At 39.9% G+C, this 25416-nt stretch overlaps 1 protein-coding gene across 8 annotated transcripts in view; it reads left to right on the forward strand.

Annotated features, from left to right (window-relative positions):
- CREB5 (cAMP responsive element binding protein 5) overlaps positions 1-25416 on the forward strand; it is a 259092-nt gene that overhangs the window by 134875 nt on the left and 98801 nt on the right. The window contains exon 1 of one of the 8 annotated variants that reach the window (XM_027880056.1): positions 20354-20400. The exons of the other annotated variants lie outside the window; for them this stretch is intronic. Within the exon in view, the coding sequence (XP_027735857.1) occupies positions 20354-20400 (47 nt within the window). Of the gene's footprint in view, positions 1-20353; positions 20401-25416 lie in introns of those variants that run through there. 8 annotated transcript variants of the gene reach the window in all.

The following is a 25416-nucleotide window of genomic DNA, read 5'->3' on the forward strand; positions in this document are numbered from 1 at the left end:
GCCAATACATCTTACACAGAAAATTACGCATCTCTGAATTTTTGGATTTTTTTGTTTCTGAAGAAGCTGGTGCCTAACTTGATTCCTCCAAAAAGGAAAGTTTTAATTAACTGTGGTGATAAACAGCCAAAAACATATTTTCTCAAAGTATTCTTTCCTAACTGATTTGCCACTGTCTTTAAAGTTTCTGCTATGATGATTGTTTTTATAGGTAAATTCAGGATCATGTGGCTTCAGTGAGATTATTATACAGTTTGCAGGTAAGGATGGGACAAAGTCACTTGGGCAGTATTCCTGGGCTTAACTCATCATTCATATAGTCCAGGTTTAACTGCCAGAATATTAAGCAATGCATTGCATACTGTATCATCTCTTTAATTATTTTACCTGGTCCTTTAGCTGACTACATAATGGAAAAGAGGAAGAATATTGACTGCCACCTCTTTCTGCTAACCTCTTGCTCCTTGGCTACTTATTCTTTAGAAAATGAAGTATCTTGAGCTGTTGAAAGTGACCACCTCAGCTTTTGTAGCAGGCAGATAAGTAGTTGCTCTGTCAGGTTACAGGGACTTAGAAAGGTCCATAGAACATTTTTCTTCTCCATTTTGTAGTTCACTAAAGTCATAGTGAACTCTAGAATCATTCTACCAGTAACGAAGCAAGCTTCATGCCAGCTCTTTTAAAATAAATATATCTTAAACAATCTCCACCATAATCAAACATCAGATCTAAAGATTTCTTGCTGGTGTAATGGATTGATGATATTAAAAGCAAAAAGTTATTTTGGCTGATTTGAGTGCAAATTTCCATGTACCTCTATTACATACTTTAGGTTTCCAAACACTTTCCAAACTGCAGCTGAGCTTTGCATTTTTAGTGTAAGATCCCTCTGACATTGAAATATGAGCAATTTGGTGCTGCAAACCCTGTAATAGGATCACTATTAGCATCGCAAATGCTCCGAGGTAGCATACATGACAGGTAATAGCTACTCAAGTAAGAGCTAATAGAAATTTTAGGAGAACTTATACCAGAGAGTGTAGTTTCCTGAGCTGGATCTGAGCTGTGGTATCAACCAGGCTGTCTCAGCAGAGTGGTGTAACCATGGGGTCTATTTCTATTAAAAAATATATTTTGCTCAGGAGCCAAAAATTTAAGTGGAGAATATCTACTTCTCATTCAACACCCAACAGTACTGCAGTGACGGTTTCCTGTTGGGCTGGCGAAATAAATCAGGATGTTCTTGTGGAAAGAAAACTTTTTATCTGAAAAAGTACAAAAATTCTAGTTTTTAAAGGTCCCTCCTTCTCCCCAAATTTAGTAAAATATTATTAACCATCCCTTATCCACACTGTTATTAATATTGGCATGAGTCCTGCAGAGATCAGAGACAGACTCCACGGAGTCTAGTGGACAATGTGGATGAAATGCTTTTTTTTCTAGCTTAATATCTGTTTCTGATGACTTAGTATGTTTCTTGGTACTGTGCTAGGAAAGCACAACAAATATTTTTGCCTAGTCTTTGCATGTATGAGGCTGATTGATGTGGCCGGGATTTCTTTCAGAAGCAGAAGAGAGGAATGGGAAACACTGCTGATGGGAACTGTTGCCCAAAGGGATGGGATGTACATATTATGAGGATAAAGGAGTGGCTAAGCTGCTTCCTTAAAAGGGAAATTTACCATAAAGTGATTTTTACAAGCTGTCATCCTGAAAGGAGTCATGCCTCATTTAGGAAATGGAACTTTAGGAGCAAGGAACATGTAAAGTATACACCTTGGATCTTATAGAGTATTAAAGAAGCTGAAACAGAGCTGAGAGACTGAATGTCGCTTTGAAGAGCCTGGCAGTTGTTGCTGGTGTAACTTCTGTAGAGGCTGAAATAAGTCATTCTTCTGTGAAAATGTGGTGCTACAAATGTGGTATTAGTTAGCCAATCTTTGAGAATAAGGAAGACCTTTCTCTTTTCCAAGCTGTGCATTGACGTGGTGTATGTTTGGGAGTAACTGCAGTCACGTCATGCTCTGGGTGTAACTTCACTGCAGAGTGCAGTGGGAAAGGGTGGTACCTATTTCTTGAAAACCCAGCAAGTACAAGAACATTACAGCTGAGAAAAAACCATGTTGGTTTATTTTCTTTTTCTTAACTGAGACATCATATATTGAAGTGTGGAAACATAGTCATTGATTTGTCACTTTACACTTGATCTTGTACATCCGTGTTGCCCATTTAATACATGTGCAAGCAACTTAGGCAAGATTCCCCCCTCACATTTGCAGAAGGAGCAGGCAGTGGCATTCCCATGCGTGGGCTCCATCGGTGCTTGCACAAGAGACTGTCCTCAAAACCACAGGAGCACCAGGGGCATGCATGCTTGCCTGACTGCTTTGGTGTCTTTAAAAATATCTCTTTGGAAGATTTAGTCTGACTTTTTACTAGGCAGTTCCCAAAGTGCATGTTCTGGTGTTCTTTCTGCTTATTTTGAGGATTTTTTTTCCCCCACCACTAGAAGGATAAAGTTATTCTGCAGGACAAATTACATGCATGTTGAGAGAAAAGAAATTATTTCAAGGGTGCATAAACAACAGAATATTACTGAAGTGAGTTTGGGTTTATAAAAAGAGCAAGACTTTGCCTTGCACCTTTCTTATTATTTTGTTATATAAAACCCAACTAATTGATTTATATTTCTGGGCACATTTTATGCTGAGTGGACTCTATTCTTCTCTCTGTCATGGCAACACAGGTCATATTTTTCTGTTGTAATTTTCGAATTGCTGCCCATTTTATGTTATGAGCTTTTCAAAACACCTTGTAAGATAAGCCATTTATATTAAAACCGAAACAAGAATCCCACATGCCTATACATACATATAAAATACACCGAAAAAAAAGAAAGTTATGAGCAAATGATAGTTGTCCCTGAAACAACAAGCAAACCAGCCAGCTGTGAAGGAAACTAACATGATGTACTAAAGCAGAAACACAATATAATGGGGAAATGCGGTTCTTTGTTCAGATCCGTTTCCTATTAACACTCTTAATGTTATGCTTGTGCATGCCATCCCCTGAGGACCACTTGGTCAGCCTTAAATGAATAACAGTGGAATATGTAAAAACTGCTAGATGCATAAAACTTCTGTGCACCCCTAGTCTGTTGTATGTATGTGTTCCTTTTAAAGGAAATCTGAGCTATTTATTGCATGGAAGTTTGAATTAAAATGCTGTTGTGTTGCCAGGGGCCAACCACTAGCAGTGATTTTAAAGGGTGAGAGCAGAGTGAAATTAGGGCAATTTGAGCATGATACTTAAGGTCTCTCTGGCTATTAGTGAAGGAGAAAATGTTTTAGTATTGAAGGAGGGGAAACAGACTTTGCAAAGCCACTCTACTGGGCTGATAGCAGTGAAAGAGGCTTCTGTGAGGGGCTGCAAATTCGGTGCCCTTTTGAAGTCATCGGTTTCTTTGCTCTGTAGGGCCCTGAAGCAGATGCTAGTCAGGTCCATGAAGGAGGTTCATGGGGAAGGCTGCTGTGAAGCACTTTTTCCTGCTGATTCTATGCTGAAGTGGAAGATTAAAAATAACAGTCCATATGTCTGATCTTACATCCTTTGCCTAATTTGGAGATAGTTGTTGAAGCCGAAGGAGCGAACATTTCTCAACTACCAAAATGCATTTGTTGGAGGGAGTGTGGGCATGTATACACAAAAAAAGATGATGAGGATAAATGCAGGAAGACCTGGTTTATTGACTGTGTTAGTTGCAGAACTTCATTCTGGTATAAAGAGATCACCATTTCAGGTATTTAAGCATCTAGCATAATTAGAAATTTAACACTATATACAGTTCTACTGAAAATGATTCTGAAAGGAGCTGAATGTAACAACCTGAACTATCATTGACACAGGAGCTGACATTTACATTCTGAAAAATAAGGGAGTTTGTTGACTGATACATGAGTTGCTGCACTGAGAGCATGTTCCTCTCCTGAGAGGATGTGGACTACCTCCTAAGCCTGTCTGGTGTTTTAAGGACTGTCCCGTTCAGGGCATCACGAATGCAGCTTGATCCAGAGTTGTGGTCCTCCCTGAAGGGCTCTCTGATTAGCACAATAGGATATTAAAAGGAGAGTATTTTTCTGTGTTAGTTGTCTGGCTTATTAAAAGAGTAATTTCTGGCCTTCCTTCTAAGGAAAAAAGGAATTTATAATATATTCAAATAATAAAATAGCGTTTTGCTCTGTAGTCCTATCTTATTGAGGAAAGAAGCTGGAGGAGAAATCTAGGTGTTAAAAATAAAACAATAAGCCCTTATATGTATAACAAAATTGGGATCTCAAAGTCTACAAGGGCAAAAGACATGCATTTAGTGTCTCAACTTCTTAACTATCTTATTTATATCCCTCCCGAAAGCACAGCTTCAATATGGCTGTAATTAAGCAGAACTACTCCCTTACCACAAGACATTCTCTCAGTGTCTCTCTGTGCAATATTTCTGAACACTCATCATGTCCATTTCTCCACCCTGAGGTCTGACGAGTTGAGACTGATGAAGTCTGAACGCAGACTTTGAGAGATTTCTAACAGGATAATCAAGAGATAGCTGTTGAGCTTCAGAGCATGCCATTTTCGACTTTAGTGTTTGTTTTAAACCCTAAACAGTACCATAGGATTCCCTAAAGATTGGGGCCTGCCTCCCAAATCTGTACCAATGCTCTTGTTGTTGTTTGTGGGTTTTTTGTTTGGTTGGTTTTTTGTGGGTTTTGTTTGTTTGTTTGTTTGTTTTTTGTTGTGGTTTTTTGTTTGGTTGGTTTGGTTTGGTTTTTTTTTACAAAATTGACGGCATAGTAGAGAACCTGTCAGGTAAGGGAGATAAATACAGTGGAAGAGCCAACAGCAAGAGAAGAGAGGACTTGTGTGATAACATATTCTCCCTGGATGGCATAGACCATGTGCAAATAATGAGCACACAGAAAGAAAGGCAGAACCTGGTTAAGTATTGTGTCAGGAGAGCTTGTGATCTCAGGCTATTAAATACTACAGTGCTCTTTCAGAGCATTATAATTCAAAAGGAAGGTGACACTGGGGTACCCATGAGCTGCTGCCTAGCATCGGGCTGGAAGGGTGGGGGGAGAAAAATCAGAGCGGGCTTTGGGATGAAAGAAGGTTACCTCATTTTCATAAGGAAGATCACTCAAATACCTGCTTTGACCTCTTGTGTTAGAGCATGAATTTCAATGAAGGGATAAATGGTGACTTCTCACCCGTTAGCCGGTTTTTGAGGATTGAGTTGTGTTATATTAAATCGTGCTTGGAAATCTCTGGTTAATACATTTTGAGAAACAGCTCTCAGGAACATCTACCTCCCTTCCTTCCTCCTTAAAACAGTAATGAATCCAAATTGCTAATAAAATATAAGAGCTCAAAGATGTAGTACACAGACCATGTTTCTGGGCTGAGTATTTTTTTAATGTCAGTTTTCCCACAGCTGTTAAAATGTTACAGTCATTAAGGTATCAAAACTGTCTAGCCAAGAAGAGAGACTTTCCTTTCTTTAGACTTTTGAATTGTTTGAATATTTTGTTTAGAAGGGCTCCATTCTTTGTTTCATTCTGTGGAGAAAGTAAAGCTTGTAATCTGTCTAAACTGTAAATCTCAGTTAAGAGCCATTCATTGAAAAATAAACTATACCTCCTCTTGTGAGGCTATTTTTCTAACAAAACTGATTATGTGCCACAAACTAACAAAGGAAATTAACACATACATGCTGTCCTATCTGCATTATCTCTTTTCCTAAATTGTAGTAAAAACTCATTTTAAGGTTTAATAAAAAACTAATTTACTGATGTTCAGTGTTTTTTTTTCTTCTTTAACATGGGTTGCCAAGCAAAACCAGAGGGGCTATATTGGAGTTCTGAACTAGAAAAAGACTTGTTGAAGGGATCAGGAATATTTTGAGGTGTATATATTTATTGAAGGAAATTAAGTCCTTTTCTCATGGGGAGCAATCAAAGAAAGGACCAAGGATGTCTTCCCCTCTGCAGCCCCAGGCCACTGCACTCTGTCCCAAGAGCATGTTTTTACTCAGGGCCACATGGCCATACTGCTCAGACCATGTTAAAACTTTCTTCTTATTATATTTATATGCTGCCTCTTCATCTCCCTCCTATGTGATGACGACCTACCCACATGGCCTTCCCTACAAAATAACTTGTCAAAAACTCTTTTCTCCAGATCATTCAGGTTACTAAGTAGCTTTTTACTTTTTTGTCTTTGTTCAAAAGAAGAAGAAAAAAAAAACATCAAAAGAGAAAAAAGGGCAAGGTACTTTAAGCTGGACTTTAGCAGCGCTTTGTATCTTCAGCGGGGAGATCCAAACTACCCTGAACTCATCATCTTAACATGTACCCAACTGATGATGAAACCTCCAGGAAAAGTTAGTGTGTTTCTTAAGATCATATTTAAGTTTCAAGGAATGTCTTCCTTCTTCTCCTTTCTCCTTTTCTTCTTTAAATAAAAAATGATCTGGCACTTCCCCAAACATTAGTAGATTCTCCATTGTTCATTGACTTAGATATGAAACTCAGCTCTTCTCTGTGTCTTTTTGAGGAAAGAAAAATGAGAAATTCAGATTGTGCCTATGTAAGAAAAATGCAAAAAATCCCAAAAGAACAAGATCACATGACCCATTTTATTGAAAAATCTTAAGAATGGGTAATTTTTGCTGTCATCTCCCTGAAACCGTGGTGTGTTTTAGGCTCTTTTTTTTTTTTTTGGTGGGGAGGAATTATTATTTTAAAGTTAATATAAATAGGAAGAAATCTGTAATGCCAAAGCTATAAATCTTTTGCTTTCATACAAATTATGGAATCATTGAGCTATATGGCTGAAGGGGACTTCAAGTGTTCATCCAGTGCTCTGCCCAAAGTAGGATTAAGTAACATCTACATCATTTCTGACAGAAATATCTCCAATGTGTTTTTGACAACCTCCAGAAATGCAGAGCATACATCCTATTGCTGTGTTTAACTGTAATCACTTTGAGACAAGGTTTTCTTTCAGGCTAAACCAAACCCACCCTGATGCAAGAGGAAAAGTTTCTTTTATTTTTGGTTCTACTTAATATAGATACAGCGAAAGATATTATTTGTTTTTTCTGTCATTAGCAGCCTCCAGTGTATTTGAAAATTCATTACATCCATCCTCTGTCTTGTCTTGTCTTCTGTAGACTAACCAGCTTGCTCAGTCTGTCCTTAGTCCTCTTCTAGACTTTCTCTAGCTGTCCAAAGGCTTCTCCTCTGCCTGAGCCCCCTTTAGCTAGGAACAATCCCTAAAAGTGGATGTGGTACTTCAGATGTGACATACTGAAGCAAAGGAAAGGATTCATAAACCTATGTTTTAAAATGTGGGTAGGAAATAAAATTCACTTGCTCTTGATGAGGACCATGAAGCCCAGCAACACTTACAGATAGTTCCCATTTGAAACAGAATGTTTGCAACTGAAAAAGCTAGAAATAAATTTTTTTCAGCTTCTCCTAAACTAAAGGAACTCTGCAGAGAGGATTTCTCAGCAGCAACGACGCCTTTGTTTTTAATTGCAGAATCCATAGCATCACTAATAAATCATGACAGTGTGACAAATGACCGGTCTCAGCTGAGGAATCCAGCCTGAAATCCCATTTGGTAAATTGTGTTGCACCTACCAAGGTTTCCGTTGGAGTGGTTGGTTCAGAGCTGACTCCAGGGGAAGTGTGCCACCTACTGAATCACCAGCTCTGCTTCCTGAAGCACCCTGGGATTTCCTTGGAGGGCTCCCAAATGCATTTGGCCAGGACCAACCCTGTTTAGCTTATGAGAGCAGAGCAGATCACAGCCTGAGGCTGTTATGGCTGCTAGCCATATTACTCACTGGGGATGTTTAGTCATGTATCTCTATGAAGGGAGACCATATTGCATTATATGTCTCAAGTTAGTTCTGCATATATTGTTTGTAAATTGCTTTGTGAGCCTTTTTGAGTGGAAAGAGCTGCATATGTATTAAATATTAAGACTTAATGGAGTGTATATAACATGTATGTATACTTTCAGGTAATTTTTATAATAGCTATTCATGTATAGCTGTATCATTGAAAATGTAATAAAACAGAGTGAGAAGGCAGCCTTTCTTAAGAGAATTAACTGTTTCAGTTCTGAACTGTTCTGATTTCACTGTTGAAAGTCTGGCTTTGATGCTTAAATACTGGTAAATCTTCAGCAAGATGGTTGTTTAAATCTAATAGAAGTGACTACTAGGACAAACACTGTACCACTAACATTATTTGGAATACAATTCCTCTTGACTACAGCAAGTCCTTATTGATATTTTATTACTAATAAATTCACAAATGGTAGGTGGCTTTGCATTAACACACTTAATTTTCTTGTTCTAGGTAAGACACCCCCTCTTCCAGTAGGTAGCTTACAGTACTACTGTACAAGTCTGCCAATATTAGGAGGCGTTATACTCTGAAGAGAGTGGATGCTGCTATATTGTATGAGATATTTGCTCCCTCTCTCTGACTTTTGAAGGGGATAAGAGCTAAGTAAAATAAACATTGGTAGCTGAGTATCCTCACTATAGGCTCGACTATTACAGTTGGTCTGGTTTTAAAAGTACAGATAAACCCCAAACAGCGACAAACTAGGATGCTTTGCACCTCTGTACAGGTTACTAAACCTGGTACATATACTAGTATCTTTAAAGGAAAAGAAAATATGCAGGCCAGGTTTAGTAATCTGTACTACAGTGCTAGTGTATGTCTTGTTTTCTATGAACAGCCTCTGATTCTGGCATTAACATCCCTTGAGACCTCCCTGTTTGAAGTCTTTTGCTTGTTGTACTCCTGCTTTGACTGTATATAGCAGGAATTGAAAATAAAAAAGCATTAAAGAACTGCTGGCACCTTGTGGTAAATGTTTGAAAAACATTTTTAGCAACAGTTTAGACTGTCAAACGTATGAATTTCCTCAGTCATTGAAACTATTCTGATAAAAATAGGATCCATATTATTTTATTCCATTTACATCCATTCTATGACCCTTCAGTCCATTTTCTGCCTGCTGCCTACAGTGTTACCTGTTGCATACTGAAAATAAGGGGTTTTTTTAAAAGCAGTTTGTAAAGGTACAGTTGACCTGACTGCTTCCAAACGAGATAATTTGGTTTGCAAGACTACCGAGTGAGAGGCAAGACTACTGCGCCAGAGCATATTCGTACATAGGAAAGAAAGATTAGCTCAATGGAAATATGTTTAAGCAGAGAAGTTCACTCCGATGTTTTCTTGTGCTGTTTTTGCTGCTTATTAGCTCAATTCAGATGGGCAATATGAATTGTGAGTTGGGTGGGATTTGAAAAAAGCAGAGCAGTGGCTTGGTGAACTGAATCGGGAGGTTTTGCTCGGGAAGAAAAATGAGATTTCAAGCAGCCTTATTGCAAGGGAAGTGATGTGGTGGAAGGGAGCAGAAGGACTAGGGAGGTCACAAATTTAGCCTAGAGTAGGCTGAATAAGTGAGAACAGGAAGAATAAAATTGGTATTGTAGACCAGGAGAGCCAACAGATTAGATCAAATATATGTGTGGAGAAGACAAAACAGAAAGTTCTTGTATAAAATATTTCTTGTGAAGGAGCTGATCTGTGTTCCAGACAGTATATCAGTCTGTCTCTCATCTATGCTTGCTTCTAAATTCACTCTGCACTTTACAGACCATTTTCTTTCTATAAATTTTTTATAGAAGCCAGGTTAGCTGAAATGAAAAAGAGAGTTGTTTTGCTTAGGTATATGATTTAAAGCTTAGCAAAAACATGACTGGCCTAAACAAAACAAAATTTTGAAGGCCTTTACCAAATAAAATCTAATTTTTATCAATGCCCTCTAAAGCATTTTTTTAGTGCACTGTTTTCTTGGCAAAGTTCAACTTAGTTCCCAGGGTTTCTGACTGTACAACTTTTTACACTTTTTGCTGTCCTTATAAACGACAGACAAAATAGTTTAAGGAAATATTTTTTAAAATATTCATTATCTGGCAAAGACCAGGCCTGCAGTATTTCAGCCTAAAAAGGGAAGGTTTTGGAAGTTTTAAAAAGTATCTGAAAAAGGGAGCTAGCATGAAAATGATGATACAACTGTCAACATAAGTTTTCATGTCATTCATCCTGCAATACTCTTTTAAGTCAGCTTTATCTTTTTACATAGTCACATTTATTATATATGCCTAATACTTTCTGTATGATAATACCTAGGTGTGCATTTGTGATGTATATGTGTATTATGAGCATAGCAGTGAGGCAGGTGAAATCCCACCAGTCACAACCTAGAATTAATTATGGTTTTGCTTTGTGTTTGCCAGATTGGCTCCCAACTGACTAAATCCCGGAAGCTGCTTTCGGTTACCTGCAGCTTCCATTACTTTTAACAGCACTTTGCTTGAACGCTGTGGAAATGCTGACCAACTAAGGAATGAGATGCAACCGAAAAGAGATTTTATTACTTGACTGCTGTCCTGGGTACAAGTTAGGTGATGATTGTGAGGGCTGCCCATCTTTATGTTTCTTTAGGCTGAAGACACAAAATAGCCAACATGGACAATCAAAGCGAAATAAAAACAGAGGAACGTGAAAACATATTAACTGACCAATAAAAATAATAACATTCATGCTAATCAAACAAACAGACTGTAGCTTGTGCTCTGAACCTTGCCAAATTTGGGTCTGCTGGCAAGCCACCAAGAATAGCACATCCAACAGACAAGGGCCCCTCATCTGAGAAAGCCTTGCTACAGTCTCCAGAGAGCTTTGCCCTACGAACTCACGGCAAGAGCATCCCAGCTAGTCTGAACAAATGGCATGAGATTGCTGTGAAGGGAGATTCAACTAAACTTGCTTTCTGTGTGAATTGAGATTAAGTGAAGGGACTCAGTTGTTATTTAGTAAAAACAGTTTCCTAGGTTACCTTGGAGTAATTTTTACTGTGCTGGTATGATGTAATCAGCTGGTTTAACATTTAAAGCTAGTAAAATATGTGCATATAATTTTTTTTTTTAAAGATGTGCCTAATCACTTTCATTTTGCACTCACTTAACTCAGTATTAATTGTTTGCATTGGCTGAGGATTTATAAACAGGCTTGGGAGTGTAATGGCCTAGATTTCTACATCTGATGGCCTGAAAGTTAGAGGGAGTGAGGACTTTTGTCAGACTCCTAGATCTTTCCTCCCACACATGCTGGCCACCAGATAAATCATGTGTATGAGTTTATAGTGGAGTCAGTACTGGATGTTAAGCAACACCCAGAAGTGAAGTTCTTGAAATAATTTCCTGTGAAAGCAACAGTAGACAGATTTGTAATCACAGATCACAGCATTAATCAAGTAAACAAACCATTCATTTTTTCCTGTGACATTCTTGAAATCCCTTTTAGGAACATTGAAAATTGTACATAATGATGCTGCCTAATAACAAGCATAACTGGAGCAAAATGGCATACAGTGACACAGGGGGCTTCTTAGGTCTGTGTAGCACAGATGTAGAATTCCTCTTGTAAAAGTGCTGAGAGTCAGCAGACATTTGAAATGTTGCTCAAATATTCTAGTAGTATTAATACTACTTATCTCCATTGTAGTTAAAACACTTTTCCTCTTTAAAACTTTCCAAAAAGTTGCTTATTCCACTCTGTCAGCCAAAAGAAATTTCAGGCAGGGCTGAGAGTGAATCAGTAAATAAGGGTAAACTTTGTCATGCACTGTTATTCCCTCCGACAAATTCCCACTCAGTAAAAGCTGCTGACAGCTGCAGACTGCTCGACAACTACAGCTAATGTGGAGGAGTCTGTCCTAGGGAATAGGACAGCTACGTTTCATTCAACATGCTTAAAAATGAAGTTTGCTGGAGGGGAGAGAACTGGGTGGTGTTGAAAGGGAAAGTGCCAAGTTGGAGGAGGCTGCTTGTGGGGCTACACAATGTTCAGTATAGTTCTGATTTTGATTAGTGTTTTCATTAGTGATGGCAATGCACGTATAAGAAGTACTGCTGGTGATGCAGGGTTTGGAGACACTGGTAGTACAGAGAAGGACCTGGATATCATGCAAAAGAAAACAAAAAAGAGAAACCAACCAAAAACCCTCGGTGAGCTTTGAGTACCGAAGTAATGGCAATGGAATGAAATTCAGTATTAAAAAATGCAAGGCTGTGCCTGGAGGGACTAATAAAAATTTCTAGAAGCAGAAGAAGCTAGGAGCTCATCATCTGGAAAAGTCTATGTAGGAGGAGGGCTCATGGATTGAGGTAAGTGGTCATGGAGTGGCAGCAAGCTCCTATGGTGATCTGTTGACTTCCTAGGAACCAGTACTCTTAAATAACACTGCATCAGGACGATGGCTTTCCAGAGGTGTTGGGAGGTATTAGACTGGCACGTTGCATTGATCTAGAACTAACTTTTAATACTGACGAAAACATGCTAGGGAAGATGGGGTGAGGTGGGTTATCAAGGGTCTTGAAACAAAGGAACTTCAGGAGGAAAACTTCGCTGATTAAGGGATACACAGAGAGAGTCGGCATGTTGAACACAAAGTGTTGGGAAAAAGGTCTTTGCAGCAGGAGTCTGGACAGATATGAAAGAGGTGCAATTACACTGGTAAAAGCCAGAGAAAACGATGTTGCAACTATTGACGTGCAGGGTGGTGAGACATATGTTCCGGTTATGAAGCAATTGCAAGAATATATAAGCCCTGAAGTGTTTTCAACCTAAATTCAGATTGGCATCTCTATGCAGAATAACTAACACACAAAAGCTTGAACATAAGGGGTAAAGACAGTAGAAAATTTTTAAATCCTAAGAAATTAAATTCACGCTACTTGGAAGGAGAAAAGGACGAGAAAGTTTTGGGCAGATGGGAAAAACAGTAGAAGCTCAGGGTTTGGAAGGTTAAAAACTCCTGGGACAGATCCCAGCTAAGAGGAGAAATTGAGGAGAAAAGTGCTGCTTCTCTTGTATCGAAACTGTTGAGTTATAATCACAGAAGTGTTCACTTGTGTTACATCTTGGGCTGTGAGTGAATTCTGCAGGTTCTCAGATGAGTTAGTCATCATTGTTTTAATTGGTTTATCCAGTTTCCACAATAAATAATTTTTTTTCAATTTAAACAACTTCCAGTCTAGTTTGTTTGTTGTTTTTATTTAAGATTATTTTTCAACAGTATGCACTTTTTCCAATACGGAATTTACAAAAGTGCCTCATTAACATGGGCTGCAGTTACTAAGGAAAAGCATAACCATTTGAGTTTGTACAGCAGCAGGAACAAGCTGGTGTTAGAGACTGTCCAAGCAGAAGACTCTGTAAATCTAGTAAAAACAGTTTGTGTGGAATGTGTACTTACTCTCTACGTATTTCAGTGTACATGCATGTTTTGTAGAGATATTTTTATTATTCTGGAGTATATTTGAGTTTTTTTATGCAAGAATGGAAAAGCTCTATGTTTTGATTCATGGAAACTGGAGTTGAAAGTAAAGCATCATCCTGCACCACAGAATGTGGAAGTGAAGTTAGAAAATATTTCTCTTTCTTTTATTATTACAGTAAAACTAGTGGTTTGATTCTGACTCTAATGCCAGCAAAATAGAGATGCTTTCTTTTCAGAGTCCTGAAGGCATTTGTCTGAGTGTCTGTGGGAGATCTGTTTGGTTTCAGTATGTTTAGAGTTAATAAATAGCCATACTTTTCCTAAAGAGAAGCATTGGAAGACTAAACAGTATGTAAATCCTAAAAACATAAGTGAGCACAGATGGTCCTCACTTGATTTCAGAAAAGATCTATCAGATAATGAATTTGTGGCCGAAGAAGTCACTATAAAGGAAAGTGAAAGGGGATTTCCTGTTTAACTCATATTACAAAAGAAAAAGAAAAAAAAGAAAAATACAATAGTTATTCCCTTTTAAAATGTTTAAAATATCTACTCATGTGATAGCTTTATGTTACCAACAGCAGAGTTTTAATTCTTATGGCTGACTTGTTATATTGGAAACTTTACATTACATTATGTTTTCATAGGAGTCACTGCAAATAGGGAATTAATTGCAGGCTGGCCCTTAGTTGTAGCTGTATTTCAGTCTCTGTACTGCAGACTTCTTTGGTTTTTAAGAAGCATTGAAAAATTCTAATTTGTACTGCAAGTGACTGGAGTTTAGGTGTCAAGATGCTGGATGTACATTAAATTCAGATTTTTGGATAAAGATGAGATAAAAATGGTACCACTTGGATCATGAATTCTCAGCATCCTGATAGTGATTGAATGTGTAAACCCTGTATCTGAGGATAAGCCAGGATCAACAGAATTACCTGGCTACTTGTATTTCATGGAACTCCAAAATTTAAGTCAGTTTGTCCAGTAAGAGTCCAGAAACCATTTCCTAGTGGGCAGTTATAGCTGGTCATTTTCATGGAGTACTCATTTTCTTGAGTAGTATCAGCTGGTTTACTGTCTTTAAAAATAAGCTATTTTGTGTATGTGTTTATCAGAGAGCACTGTGAATCTGTCCTGCTGTAACGATGGTGATCTGAGTCCCAGCACTCTCCTTTCCCAGATAGAACTAAGTTCCAGATATTTACCTATTAAAAAAAAAAAGTTTCATTAGAATATTAATTATTAATCAATTATTCATGCTGAAAAATAAAGAGCAAACAAATAAAGGGCTAACGAAAATGCATGGATGTGACAGTTTAGAGGAAGAAAAAAATTTGGTTTATAACTGAAATTTATTTTAGAGCTGTACTCTATTATTCAGTGCTTACCATACTGTACTTTACATCACATATTTAATTACAGCATACAAGATTTGTATTTTAATCCAGATTTTGCAACTTTAGCTAACTTTTCTGTCTGTTAGAAGCACAATGGCGAAAGAGCATTAAAACCAGATCCTTTTTCCTGTTATAAGATTTGAGATTAGCTATATGTGATAAAGTTTTCACTGTGTCCAAGATATAGCTTGTAGGGTTTTGCACTAAAGATTAAGATATCTGAGATCTGGGGTCAAAATACTTAGGGTAGACGGATGGCAAAGCTTCTTCAAGCGATTTTAAAAATAGCAGTGTCTTCACATTTTAGCCAGCACATTCTAATTATACATTAGAGTAATTAGAATCTCAGTGGGCGAAGGGAACCTCCTGTTCATTATGCATGAACATTAAAGATTACATGATGGTTTTTACCTAATTGCAGCTGTTTACTTCTGTCCTTAGTCAACATCTCCCCTTTGCACTTCTGTGCTGTTTGCTGGCTGGTTGTGATCTCCTGTGTCAGGGGTGATTGCATGACTTTTTATGGCTGGTCTGCAAGATGCTTTTGGTTATACCAAAATGTAAAACATTATTTATTATTCTGCATAAATTGCTACATTATTTGTCTTAGGTATTTGTGGTTTACAGCTGTAATAAAATAGGTGGCTACTCTGACTGGATGATTCAGTGACATATAATTGGATACAAAGCTCTTCACTTCCAGGTCATCCGCTTGCCACTGGCCCACAGTTATTTGATGGGTATATAGTAAGTAGGCAATTCTATTTCCTAGCAGTTGAGTGTTCCCAGCACAAAAAAACTCATGATCCCAAGTGGCTTTAACATGCTTAGAACTGTTATTAGGGCAGCGTTTCTTATCTTGAGATCATTCTTGAAGATTTGGGTTAAGATTCATTGCCAAAATGTTTGGGGGAAGTCTACTGGCCATCATGCCCATTGCACATTTCTTTCTCCAGAAATGTTGGACTCAAATTTTGGCAGTTCTTCTTCCTTAAATATTTTCAGTAGGGTGTTTCTAACATAGCAGCATGTTTGAGCATGTGCGTGAGAGCAGGAGATCTTTGTTCCAGCATTCATTTAGACTTTGTCCAATCCAGTGTCTTAGAGAGCTTATGTTCAAGAAATCTGGGGCACTTCTCACAAAGGATATTTCCAGATACTTTATTTCATTCCAGTTTGGAGAGCTCGTAGGAAAACCAGCCATACCTCTGATACAGCGCAATGCCGAGCACTTTGATCTGAGTCTCCTTAAACAAAGAATGTCTTTTTCCGAAGCACCAAAGTGAGTGGAGAACATTATCTTATGAGCAACTTGAACAATCCACTCTTAATCCTGCCTTTCTTTAGGTCAGCTGACAATTTGGACCTTTACATTCTTATGTCCTTGCTAGTGACACTTAGCCTTGTCAGACAGTCTCCCTGTGCACGCACTTGTGCGGACAGTCCCTCTGTCCACTACAAAAACACAGGACACCCAAGTTGAACTGAATGCTGAATACCACCACATGGGTTTGCAGTGGTCTGTAACTGAAAAGGTTCACTGGAAGCAATTTGCAAAGAAATCCTTAGGAAACCACCTGGATGGTTATTTTAAATTAAGAAAGGAAGAGATGCCACTTTAAAAAAATAATTTTTAATACTAGGTTTAAGGTTCCATACATGTGATAGTCATTAAAGCTTATTTAACCCTGAAATTATCTGGCCTCTTTAATTCCACAGGGACTGTAAGGCTCTTGGGTTAGAAATGAAAAATAATGTCAGAATGAAAATGAGACTTTCCTGAGTGCAGGACCATTATTGCAGAATAGTTTCTTAATCAAGCCTCTTTAAGCGCCAAGTAGCAGAGAAAAAAATAATCAGGCTGTACTGCCCTCATCCACAAGTCTTTGCTGATGCTTTGGCCACTGATTGAAATAGGCAAGAGTCAATCCCAAAGACTGCATGTGACAAACTCATCTAAAATGCTTGTAGGACCAGTGATTTGTTCATCCACAATCTTAACTGTAGTACCCCCAGTTCCATGTTACAATACACATTTGAGATTGTGCACTCTGACGTTTGGGCTCTCAAAATTCAGAGCTTTCTGATCGTTGCGACTGGAAACTTTCAGCAGCAGCAGTGATTTTTGTCAAGTTTTCGTTACACCAAACATCTGTGGTGTGCCCCACCACCCTTTCCCTAAGGATGAAACATTCTGCAGGGAGGGTGTTGCAAGAATTCCTGAACTAGACAGCTAAGCTGGAGTCATAACTGTGCTGGCCAGGGCCCTAGTTTGAAGAAGGCTCCCATTAGAATTAAAACATCCCATAACTCTCATCACAACAGCCCTATTCTTGAGCGTGGTTGAACATGGAAATTTAAGGCTGGGGTTGGAGTGGGGGGAGAATGAAAAGACAGACAAGTAAACAGATAAAGAGGGAGCTCTTGCATGCAAGTGGAATTTCCTCTGAGCACAGGACATTCTTTATCATTAACTGCTCTGTCACAGGAAGGAAAATGGGAAAACTGTGTTTCCTGTTAGGGGGAAGAAAAAATCAATCAATAGGCCTTGGAAATACCTGCCTGGAAAGAACTTTTTGTTTTCCCACCAGCAAGCCCAAATAAGTTTTTAACTCCTTTGGTTCACGAGCTCTGTTTTAAAGCAGTTTACTTCTTGAAATAGGACTTCAGTGTAAACATATAATTTGGAAATGATCAGCATTTCAGACTGCTTCGACTTTTCTTCTTCACTTCAGAAAATGCTCTTACTCCTGGAAATATCTTCTGTAAGACAAACACTTTTGAAAGCAGTTTAATTCTTCTGAGTTTGTGTTTATGAAGATAATAATAATTAAAAGGATCATTTACCATACACACGCAGTCTCTTCTGTGCTGTTTTGCTTAAGACACTCACAGATGGGCAATGGATCTATTGTTGCTTCTGGTGAATGAAATTTTCCTTTGGAAAGAGCATAGTTACCAGGCAAGTGGTTGAAACCTCAGGAGGACAGGGAACTACATTGCAGTTCCTGCATCATCTCTTCGCATTTTGCTCTGAATACCTGCAGTGGTGGAAGTGAGGATTTTTCAGAAGAGTGAGAAGACTGCAGGAATGGCTGCAAGAATGGGTATATTTACACAAGTGGCCCCACAGTAACTTGGGTTCCTCAGGGCAATCCTTTTTCTCTTTGGTGGCAACTTCCTTCCTTCCAAAGCTGGGCCTGAGAATTTAAAGTTGTGCCTCAGTTGTAGCCACATTGCCCTGTTCTGAGCCCATGATCTGTCCTGGGCCCATGACAACATTTGCAACAATGTCAGTGGCATAACTGGATGAGCAGAAGCTATGCAATCCAGCAGTGTAAATGTAAGGAGACAAGATAAAAAGAGGAAAGGAGGGAGGATGACCTCTGAGACATGCACAGAAAAAGGGCTGGAAGTCTCATTTTTTTATAAGGAGAGGGAGAGGTGGGCTGGGCTTAAAATGAAACTATCAGCAAGGCTGGAATTAAAAGAGGGCTTTAGGAATGATCTAACTTTTATTTTATTACATGACAGAAGACAAAAAAATCAATAGCTGGTAATTCAGACATAAATGAGTTATACAGGCCATTGACACAATGGACCAAACTTTATAACAACCACATCTGATGCTGTCAAGCCACAGGCTTCAGTGGCGCCAGTAATAATTATGGCTGATCACCTCTAATTCAGAGCTGCCTTGCTTGATAAAGGTGTCACTCTGAGTGGCTGCAGCATCAATATCGATTGAGGATGTCAACCAGCAGGTCAGGCCACCATGGAAAACTGTGAGTTTTTTTAATTGAAATAGGATATACTCTTGGTTTACTTCCCCTTTCATTCTGTCTGCAAAAATAAATATAACTTAAACGAAAAATCACTTAAACAAAAAACTCATGACTATTTGAATACAAGACTAAACCATGACAGAAGCTAATGGTGTCAATCTATAGACATATAAAGATAACTTATAACCATAAGAATAGGCTCAGAGGAGATTTTGATACTTTGCAATAGTCTCTGCTGCATTGCTGTTGTGATCAATTAATGAACACATCCCCAAAAAAACCCTGTGTGGTAAAATGGTGCTAGGCAAGAGAAATTGCTTTTCCATAAATTCACATCATTATAAAGAAGAAAACACATTGACTTAGTGGTTTTCCTACTGTTTTCTGAATTTTGGGGGCATTGGTGAATCCACTGAGTGTTGGAAAACTGAGTTTCATTCTGAAGCATGGGGTGAAGTGGCTTTGTGAAAAGGTTCTTGATCTATAAAGAAAGAAGTAATTTTTAAATACCTGTCTGGTGTTATATGAGCCAAAAATACTTACATCTGCAGTTTGATGTTGAAATTATTAGTCTTGGAATTGCTCAGGGATGCTATGTGTACTTAGATATTTTCATTTATTATTTTTATTACTACTACTACTACTACTTAGGCTTTGCATTCTTTTGTGGACCAGCTGCTTGATACTGTGTTGACTACAATTAATTGTGAGTGATGAACAGGAAAAAAGCCCTCTGTGGGGGAGGACACGAGAGGTATTTCAGCCATGGTCAGTAACATTTAGCATCAGGAGGACTGAGAACCACAATACGGTGCAGCAGAGTGCTTCATACCACAATAACTTTTACTTGCACATGTGAAAGTTTATAGTAAGTTCTATTTAGAAACATTCTCTATCCTTAAAAAAAAGATCACTAATATCAGACTTGAGAGATAAACACCAGAAAGGCAATAGCAGCAGCACAGCAGTGAGTTAGTTATAAGCTTGCAGTGCTGTATGGTTTGGGGCTTTTCTGGTACTTTTTAAGGCACAGAGGAAGAAGGTGCCTTGCACCTGTATGCTTGCTTACAGAAGAATACAGAGCAAGAAACAGCCCTGTCGTTTTCCTTCAAAGACATGGGGCTCAATTCCAGCCCTGCACTGCTGAGGCAGAGAAATCCCAGTCTACGGCATAACTTCCTTCTCCCCAGACCCACACACACACGCTGCGTCCGCTTCGCGGCTTCTCCGTTGCCCTTCTCATCTCCTGCTCCATCTCCCCCTTTTCCAACGGCCGGACCTTCCCGAAGCACGGACCATGCGGGAGTTCGGGAGCGACGCAGTTATCTTCTGATGCTCCCCAGTCAATCATGCCATCCCCGATCCTGGTCCCTGGGTTTTCCTGCGCTCCGGCAGGCAGCTGCGCAGGCCCTTCAGAGGCAACACTGTTTCTTTCTCTGTTTACCCGTTTCCAATGGCAATTGCACCACCGAGTCTCAGTACGTCTGGAACTTGGCCTGGGGCTGTTTTGGTTACATTGAAGTTTTTGCTTCAGCGCTGCCAGATTTAAATGGTGACTTCACCAGCACTGAGCTAAAAAGGAGAAAAGGGGAGGAGGGAGGTAGTGCAGCGAGCGGGAGCGAGGGAGAGGGCCAGGGCATTACATCATCGCTTGGACGGGAATCAAATGGGAAGGATATGACTCACTCGGGCTAGTTAAGCTTTGGCTCAAGTTCTACATACACTCATTCCAGGGCTCTCATGTTCTGCACCTCAGCAGGGAATTCAGGCTCAGTGATGTCCATGAGGTTTGTTTTTAATTTTCTTTTCCTTTTCTGATTTCTATATAGTTTCCCCCCCTCCTTGCCTTCCTCCTCATCTCCTCCTCCCCTCCCAAATCCCCCTTTCCCACTCTTTTCCACTTTTACAGAGTTTGTTTTCTGGTGCGTGTTACCTCAGCTCTTAGGAGCAGAAGCTGCTTTTTTGACCAAACCAAACCCAAACAAGGAGTACAGCAAACTTGAGAGAAGTTTGGTAGTTTGTTGTGGTTTGGTTCCCTACCGCCCACCCTCCCCTCCCCACTCCCCCCCATCACTGTGTTGCTCCTAATCGGAGGAGACAGGGAGAGAGTTAAAATGCAGGAACCAATCGCTTGGACGGTGATGTAATGCTGGAACTGCAGGGTTGTTAAGTAATGTGAGAGGAAGGGGGTCAGGGTTGCAAAGCATTTACCTGCTGTCAAGGGGCTTTAAGTTTATTATCAATTGCAGTGACTGTAACTGGCTTCAGACTGCACTCTCTAATTATTCACAGACTCCCCTTTTTTTATCTTTTATTATTAAAAGTAAAACTATATTACGGTATTTTTAAAAAAGTGATATTATCACAGCTGCAAATTATTTTCCACGAGGGTTTCTTGATATTTTTTAAATGGCTTGAAACTGGATGTCTCTTTCTCAAAAAGCCCGGAGAGAGCAGAAAGAAAAGAGAAAGGCAAAAAGGGGTGGTTCTTTGAGCGTGGCTGGCGAATTTGAAACTGTATGAAGAAAGCAGTTCAGCCTCTGCCTAGCAGAGCGAGTAAAAGCTCCTACTGTTGGAAATCCACTGTAGAAAATAAAGCATTTAAGGGAAGCACTTAGCAGAGCTCATCCCAATGAGCTTGAGCTTCTTTAGCTCACCCTGTGCTTGTGGCTGGTTTGGTGGGTGGCTGTGCTGCCCTTGCTGGGACTGCAAAGGTCCTGACTCTGCACGGCAGGTCCCTTCCTGTCACGGTTCTGTTCTCTAGAACAACCTGGGAGCTGGGGAACCAGCCTGCATGGGTTTTCTTTGCAGGACAGAGCAAAGGAAACTTTGTACTTGTCTTAGTAAGTCTGTCTCTCTACAGACCTTTCTGTTTTTCTTCCACATAACTAACAGTCTCTAGGTTTGTCAGGATGGGAGAAAAGGTACCTGAGTTCACTGTGCATACATTACCTTTAGGATGGGCCACAGAGTTTAACACTGACTAAGCCCCTGCTTGTGCATTGCCTGTGTTTAGATGTGGGATGAATGCGAGATATCAGGTGTGTGTTGGTGTCCTGAGGAAAGCTATTCTGCTTGGAGGAGCTCTGCACCATGTTTCTGTGTCAAGAGCTGTAAACTCTTAAGACATGGCTCTCGAAAGTGCCCCTTTGAAAGGGAATTTCTGTCTCAGATGGAAGCACTGTATTGGTGTCCACTTGATCAGCAGTAGACCACAGATTTGTTTGGCTAACTAAAGATAGCCCTACACATGCTCTTAAGGATTTGGTGATTTTTTTTAAATTTTTTTTTTTTAATAGACTGTACTGGGGACTGACTGAGCAAAATAACTAACAGTATTGTTCTGTGTTGGTGGCAAAACCTCTCCATCTCTTTCTGAGCAAGAGCCCCAGCCAGCTCCTGTCTTCCCTCCCTGCAAAGCTGTCTTATGTTGAGCTGTTATGTCCCTCCACTTTATTCACAGTTTTTCCCTGAGTGCCCTGATTTCCAAGCTCCTCAGTCAACTGCTAAAGCACAAACAATTGCTCACGTGCCAAACTTTTATCATATGAGAGCCTAACACAAGGCCGCACCCGACTCTGGCCCACGTTGCAGTGCAGATACACCATATGGATTGGATAGCGCAGTGCTCTGTTGAGGATGTGTGGGTTGTGGAGGGAGCTGGGCTGCTGCAGGAGTTCCCGTAGGATTTCTGACTCATACTTTCTCCTAGAAATGTTGGGAAGTGCAGCTCCACGGACCATCAGAATAAAGCATAGTAGATTCTTCCCTGCTTTCCTGCCCACTTCAGGTGCTGGGGTGGACTTGTCTTCACCCTTTCCCTTCCTGCCATTTCTGGCTGGAGACTGTGCAGGAAAAGTCCATTGGTGCTGTCTTAGGATAGTGTCTAGCCACACTGGTAAAGTGCTGGGCAGAGGATAACAGACTGTCAGGCTCCATCTTTGCCTACGCAGAAATGCATCCTTGCTATTTCTTTTATAAAAACACATGTAAAATATGCTGTGCGGTATGGCCTGAAAGTCTTTGGGTATTGGATTGCATTCCACGGGGTATCAGAGTATCGCTTGTCTGGTACTTGCTTTTAACATTTCACCTGTCTGGAAGGGCAGCAAGAGAGAATGTCACGGTGCTCTAGTCAGTGTGGACTGACTGATGACCCTGCCTTGTACTCACAACTTTCACAGATTATGCATCCTGTTGATTCACTCTCACTGAAGTTAGGTAGAAGTAAATCCTTCTTGCCTTTCAGAAGTGCACCGCACCTCTAAGTTCCTTCACTGATTTCAACACAGCAGCACAGGAAAAAAACAGAAAAAAGGCTTCTTTCAAAAAGTTGCATTTGTGAATTCCATATGCATGCACACAGGTGTGTGTGTATGTATGTATGTACGTATGAGGGTTGTTGAAGCAATGAACCATATAATTTGGGAAGTATAACTGTCCAGGTGAGAGCCAAACAGCTCTGGTTATGCTTGACAGGTGCATGAAAGTAGCTGCCCATTTTGGATTCCTGTGCTGCTAGCTGCTCAGCTTACCTGGGAGCCAGTGTGCAGGTTTGCCGGTAGACTTGAAGCTTCAGGGTGGAGGTCAGCAGCTCTGACAGTCAAGTTCTGCACGCTTAAAGCTAGGTCTTCTGGCAAGAGGATTTTCTTATTGAAGGATGATCTCTTTAGGGACCTAATTTTTAAACAGCAGCCAAGAGAAATGTTAACAGCACTCTGAAAATGAGCATCAGAAGATATATTCAGAAGCACATGTAACCTGTCAAACAAACCAGAGGCCAAACACAGCAGAGCTGGGGAGTGATGTTTGCACTGGAGTGCCGACTTTGCATGATCAGCCTGTGAAGAAAGGCAATCTTCTCTGAGCAGAGCCCGGCTGGATGAGTCCCAGTAAATTTTCCCCACCAAGATCCCAAGTAACATTTCCGCCTGCATCGCTGACTGTGTGCATTGGCACAATATCGACTCTATAAGCCATGTGATTTTAAGCCATAATTTGATGCTCCTTAGCTGGTCTCTGCATGCACAAAAGAACTGGCTCTGTACTTGCGGCACAAAAGCAAGAGGTAAAAATCAGACAGCTTGTTTTTATTTCACTGAATGTGATCCCTCTGCCCCTGTATTCCTCAGTTTTCCTAGCTCTACAGCGAGACTATTTCCCTTAAATGTTTCTGGAAGACTTGGCTGATGTTTGTGAAGCCTGGTGAAGTTTTCAGAGCTGGTGTCGTGAGTGCTGGGGTCAAAGCAGGTCAGGTGTTAGACAGAAGGGGTATCAGGGCTGGCCTCACATCACGTCTTAGACACAGGGGGCAGGAAGACTAAGTTGTTTGCTACATTTGGGTGAGGGTGCTGGGGCAAGAGCAGACCTCCTGCGCCCTTCCCCATCTCTATCTACTCTCACCTTCCACCCTCTTTTGTTCGCCCTGCACATGCCTGGGCCATGTTCAGCACAAACTGTTGAGATCAGCTTTGCTGAAAATTACTCTTCAGATCAAAATATGAGTTAGGTTACTCCAGTGTACAGTGAATGCTGGGTCTTTCTCTGCAGCTACAGATAAACCAGATAGGAAGGTAATTACGTCTCATTCCTATCTGACTCTCTTATTTGCCATAATCTCTTTTAATCCCTTTGATACTCATCGTAATAATGTTAATCTTAATGAACTCATTTGGTATTAATGCGGATATGATTTGTAAATTCAGAGTAGGCTTGCCATTCTTGTTTAGTGTTCATTAATATCCACTTAACTGTGTTTATGCTCTCTTTCTCCTGCAAATGGACTTCCATATCTTTGTCTTCCACCTAGATGATGTGGCAATTCCCATAGTGGAACTCTCTTTCCACACTCAGGTTTGTATTTCCTTTCTATTCTTCTTCCTACTTAAAAGATCCCAGAGCAAAGAGCTGTTGGAAACACTGTGTCCATCTGCTAGTAGCTTTCTGCACCCCATCGCTTAGTCATTTCTTCCACTTTCAACATCAAAATTGAAGGAACCCTTATCCTCTTATTTCTCATTCATGTGGCATTCCTTCTTAGATTGCTTCAAAGATATTACCTTACTATATCCCTCTTTTTATTGTCTCAGAGGGTGAACAAGTAAGAGACACAACCCCTAATCCTGGCAAAGAGACAAATTATTCGTTGTTTACTACCATACTCTCCCCAAGTGTGCTGTTTATGGGTGGGGTACCTTGCCCAAACATTTTCCAATGTGACTGGCCAATTTTTCGTGAGTGAGGACTACATTTGGATGTTGAGGATGATCCAAAGCTTATTGCAGTGAATGGAAGTGCCGCCGAGATGGGCTCTGGATAAAATCCGTGGAACTATGCTCTTTTCAATCCTTTGAGCACCCACGTATTTTTCAACATCTCTAGCTTTGGAATGTGTGCTCTTGAAAAACTACTTGTTCAGCCACAGTGATCCCAGAGACTGATGAACCTTGGATCTCTATTAATGTGTGATTTCCTCTCTACGTGGGTGCTTGTGTTTGTTTTTAAATGTGGCGTGGAATTTCTGTGTTGTAGTGCTTGCCATCCTCCCTCTCCACTTCCTCCAAATACATTTTTAAAGCCTTGATTGTCAAATAGCATGAATTATTTTTCAGTTCTCGTGACACGCATTCTGCTTTTTAGGTCTTTTGAATCCTGACAGAGCCAGGAAAGTATCATTTACTTAACAGAACACTGTTTATTCCATCCTCACTTCCATTCTTTATTTTATGTCCTGATGTTTCCTTGTACCATCAGCTTACAGTGTTAAAATGAATAACTCTATTGAAAACATAGAAGTTTTAATT

The sequence above is a fragment of the Empidonax traillii genome, unplaced genomic scaffold (assembly GCF_003031625.1).
Source record: "Empidonax traillii isolate 1590-97213 ecotype Southwest subspecies unplaced genomic scaffold, ASM303162v1 scaffold64:size1360303, whole genome shotgun sequence".
NCBI lineage: Eukaryota > Metazoa > Chordata > Aves > Passeriformes > Tyrannidae > Empidonax > Empidonax traillii.